At 31.9% G+C, this 1,666-nt stretch overlaps 1 protein-coding gene across 1 annotated transcript; it reads left to right on the forward strand.

Annotated features, from left to right (window-relative positions):
• Positions 1–327: 327 nt before the first annotated feature.
• On the forward strand, positions 328–1,437 carry LOC111683290. Its single transcript, XM_023445344.2, has one exon. It carries the CDS (start codon positions 423–425, stop codon positions 1,401–1,403), a length of 981 nt encoding a protein of 326 aa, XP_023301112.2. The 5' UTR covers positions 328–422; the 3' UTR covers positions 1,404–1,437.
• The last annotated feature ends 229 nt before the right edge of the window (positions 1,438–1,666 follow it).

The following is a 1,666-nucleotide window of genomic DNA, read 5'->3' on the forward strand; positions in this document are numbered from 1 at the left end:
ACGGAAATTGCTTTAGAAACGGAAGATGTATAAAAAAACGCTATGGAATTGATGTTGGAATTTCAAACAAATAATACAAATATTGAAATTTATGGCTTTTTTATGTGCAATTGAAGCGGGAGATCTTTTTTTTTTTTTTTGTTATGAATATGGAAGTCATGAATCTGTCTTGTATTTATCAAAGATGAAATCGTAAAGGAATTAATCAATAGTATTATGATGTTTAGTAGTTTAAAGATTAAATATTATAAACATTTTAGAAATTTAAAAGATTGTCAGATAAGAGACTAGAAATAAAGCAATATTTTTCACTGTGTATTGCTCGTTTGTTAGAGCAATTTTTAACTAATTAAATTTCAAAATTACAAATTCTATTATTTTGGTATTTTTGTTTTTAATTTTTGGAAAATTTCCTTATCAAAATGAAAGCAACAGAATTTGATATTAAAAATGCCTATTTACATCATCGTTTTCGGGTAAAATGCGCTAAGGCGATAATCGATCATCATCCTCCTCTCTTGCATACGGGAAATTTTAGTCGTTTCTCTAAAATGAAAGAAGATGTTTATACATTATTGAATCGTAACAAACAGAATGCTCAACTGCTGATTGCTTTGAATAAAGTGGTTCGTACTAAAGGTGAAATCGATACATTTCGCACAGCAGACAATTCTTTTGAGGCTAACTATTGCAAATTGCCGCAGAAATATCGTCAACTACAGCAATTGGATTTGGAAAATGTACGTATAGGTAAGAAGATCGCATGCGCGAAACCCGAACTGGATACCTGGTTAAATGATAAATTCAAAAGGAAAGTTGTTAAACAAAAACCACCACCATTTCAATATCCCTCGCTGGTAATGAGTAAATATTCGAATATACAAATTCCTCAAGATCCAGTCAAATTAGAAAAATTTCTTAGACCTAAAATTTGGTTTAATCTAGAAGTGAAAGATGTACGTCCCCTGGGCTGTATTACAATGGAACTTTATACCGAGGCAGCACCTCAAGTGGTAATGGAATTTATACGCCTTTTCCATGCCAAACAAAAAGAACGTATAAACTTTGTGCGTCTCTTTCCACGTCTCTGGCTTGAGGCTGAAATACCCTTAGATGATAGAACTCTTATCAAGAAGAATATTGAATATGATAAACGTTCTGTGGATCATGGTCAATATGCTGGCGTATTATCGTTTAATGTGAAAACAATTAGAAATTGTCCTAAACCTGTTTTAAATTTTACTTTAAGTTTTAAACCATTGAGGGTGTGTAATGGTCATCGTGTGGGTTTTGGTCGTGTCTGTAGTGGTTTTAAGGTATTAAATTGTATTCAAGATTTTGGCACTAAGAATGGTAAACCGTCCAAGGAAATTATAGTGTCCAATTGTGGTCTTTTTATGTAATCCTTAAAATTTGAATAAAGTTTTAAAAAATCTATAAAAACTTTGGAGTTATGTTGGTTCCATGGTCAAATTTGGTGGCTAGGCTTAATACAATTGGTTCATCGAAACTAAGAAACTTTAGTCATGTTTTTAGACGCTCACCTACAAGTAGATTATATTAGAGAGGGCACTTATTACTACGACACTGTTTGATATATTTTGTGCAACTTGTTGATTCTCCAAAAACAGATTTAATTCAGTTTGTGACGAGTGAAACTGCACTT

Source organism: Lucilia cuprina, chromosome 5, assembly GCF_022045245.1.
Source record: "Lucilia cuprina isolate Lc7/37 chromosome 5, ASM2204524v1, whole genome shotgun sequence".
Classification (NCBI taxonomy): Eukaryota; Metazoa; Arthropoda; class Insecta; order Diptera; family Calliphoridae; genus Lucilia; species Lucilia cuprina.